The sequence below is a fragment of the Hibiscus syriacus genome, unplaced genomic scaffold (assembly GCF_006381635.1).
Source record: "Hibiscus syriacus cultivar Baekdansim isolate YM2019G1 unplaced genomic scaffold, ASM638163v2 tig00110422_pilon, whole genome shotgun sequence".
Classification (NCBI taxonomy): domain Eukaryota; kingdom Viridiplantae; phylum Streptophyta; class Magnoliopsida; order Malvales; family Malvaceae; genus Hibiscus; species Hibiscus syriacus.
In genome coordinates, this window is record NW_024062732.1 from 629,151 (window position 1) to 631,432 (window position 2,282).

Genomic DNA, 2,282 nt, shown 5'->3' on the forward strand with positions numbered 1-2,282 from the left:
AATCAATTTAAACAACATAATGATGAATTTTGCTTGTGAACAATTCAACATAAAATATCACAACTCCACTTCTTATCGATCAAAGATGAATGGATCGATAGAGGTAGCAAATAAGAATATCAAGAAAATAGTGAAGAAAATGACTGAAACATACAAAGACTGGCACAAGAAGTTACATTTTGCTTTGTTTGCCTATCGAACTTTGGTGCGAACTTCGACTGGTACAATCCCATTTTCACTAGCTTACAGGATGAGACAGTATTGCCCATTGAGGTGGAAATCCCATCAAGGTGCGCCCAATAGTATTCCATGAAGGAGATCTCGTGCTAAAAAAAGATTTGACAAATTCAAAAAAATTTCGAGGAAAATGAATGTCGAACTGAGAAGAACCTTATGTATTGAAAAAAGTCTTCTCTAGAGAAGCACTAATCTTGATCGAATCCGACAAATTTCTGGTAAGTTATAGAACAACAGCAGTAAGTTATGGTATCCGATCAAGTAAACTAAAATGATCGGTGGCGACCCCATCACATCAAATTAAGTCGAAACCCGATTCCAAATCCACCCGATGGACGGTTACAACACATGTTAGATAGATACTTGTTTCAATTTTTATTTTCTAAATCACACTTGGCCTTTAATAGCCAAATGCCTCGGAGAACGATATTTGAACTTTCATAATGCAAAGAACAAGGAAACAAAGATGCAAATACTATATTAGGTTCAATGCAAGCTAACAAGGTAGGAAACATCGTCAAATCGGAAAAACTAGTTCAACATGATCCTTAAAAACACAAACTAGAATTTAATTCCCTCAAAAATCAAAGACCAATTTAGTTCTAAAAGGGAAATCCCACTACTGCTGGCGGACTTCAGCTTTCTTCTTCTGCCAGAGTCTGTCGAGCGCACTGTCAGCCTCACCCTGCAACCATGCACAAATCAATCGGAAGCCGACTTAAGACACAACTCAACATCATCACAAAGAACACAGATTGACATGGAACTAACTCCTGCATCATCTATCAGTTTGAAAAATCCAACAACTGCAACAAATGTCCTACACCTAATCGGACTCGATTACAAGGATGTGATCTTTTTAACATATATATACACTCAAGAACTATCAAAACATCGCATAAAGCATCACCTAAAACGTCACAGAAATAATGCAAATCAAGCAACATAACAGAAAAAACAATCAGCAAGTAGAGATCCGACACGAACCTGGGCACGGACAAAGCCACAAAGAGCAAAAGTGGAGAAGGTTCCAGTGTATCTGCCAAGCTCATCCAAGTGTCCAACATTAATCTGAACAGAGGCATGATCCTTCGAGGTGATCAACCGATTAGTGGCCGAGCTGCAATACCAAGAACAACATACATATAAGTTTCCATCATAGACAAGGTAAAAGTACAAAACAAGGACGACAGTCAGAATAAATTACCATTTTCTGGGGATGTAAAGATCCATGTTTTGACCCTCTTCGTTCTGCATCTTTGAGAATTTCTTAACCCAACAAGAATCCTAAACGCTCAAATGACCTCATTCAGCGCCAATTTATATTCATTAACCAATAATAAAGAAAAACTAAAACAATTTCAACTTCAATGCCCTGTAAATAAATTACTAATTCGAAAACCAGAATGAATCAAACAAGCATTTTACAGACAACCATAAATCCAAGTTCAAATATTGCTGCTTAGGATTTCATAACGATCATGTTCATATTAACATTTTAAGAGGAAAAAAACAAACGTATGTTTATCAGTACATCCAGATAACATAAAATTTACATAGGTTTAGAACTATGAAACATGAATAATGAAATCCATAAAGAGAGAGGCTTACAAGATGAGAGAGAGAGGCTTCCGCTACCGCTGCTGCAAGTGGAGGCTTAAAGATCTCTGTTTGCTGAACTTATATGTAAAGAAGAACGAACCCTAATTTCTTGTCAGATTTACCAATAGAAATCGATGTGGTTTACTCCCAATCTGAGCCCGCTTCGTTCATGAAATAGGGCCAATTCTATTCAGGCCAGCAAGCAACCACTGTTCGCGAGGCCGAATGTCAAAAACCCAAATCATATTCTTTTGGTTTATAATTATATCCAAATTTCTATATTGGATTGAATTTTTTATTCCAGCATAAAAGTGTTTGTTAAAAGATAATTTTGCGCAGCGATTTCAAAGATAAAGGAATTATTTTTATTTTTTGAGATTTTAGATTCGAGTACTATAAATATTAAGGGTATGAACGTTTAATATCAAATGGTTGAGAGTTAT

General features: G+C 36.1%; 1 protein-coding gene across 2 annotated transcripts; it reads right to left on the minus strand.

Moving 5' to 3' along the window:
* Positions 1-727: 727 nt before the first annotated feature.
* On the minus strand, positions 728-1,870 carry LOC120124615 (40S ribosomal protein S21-like). 2 transcript variants are annotated; one of them, XM_039143237.1, is made up of 4 exons: positions 1,849-1,870; positions 1,445-1,524; positions 1,225-1,357; positions 728-922 (listed from the first exon to the last, which is right to left on the minus strand). In XM_039143237.1, exons 2-4 carry the CDS (start codon positions 1,492-1,494, stop codon positions 857-859), a joined length of 249 nt encoding a protein of 82 aa, XP_038999168.1. In that variant the 5' UTR covers positions 1,495-1,524; positions 1,849-1,870; the 3' UTR covers positions 728-856. The 2 variants fall into 2 exon arrangements, with proteins under 2 accessions (XP_038999168.1, XP_038999167.1); XM_039143236.1 differs by having other exon boundaries at positions 1,445-1,541; positions 1,849-1,866.
* Positions 1,871-2,282: the final 412 nt, after the last annotated feature.

Coding starts and splice junctions, on each gene's coding strand:
- LOC120124615 (XM_039143237.1), bottom strand. CDS start 1,494: ATGCAGAACGAAGAGGGTCAAAACATGGATCTTTACATCCCCAGAAAA. Junction 1,358..1,444: donor CTTTACATCCCCAGAAAATG/GTAATTTATTCT, acceptor TTGGTATTGCAG/CTCGGCCACTAATCGGTTGA. Junction 923..1,224: donor GTGGCTTTGTCCGTGCCCAG/GTTCGTGTCGGA, acceptor GCATGGTTGCAG/GGTGAGGCTGACAGTGCGCT.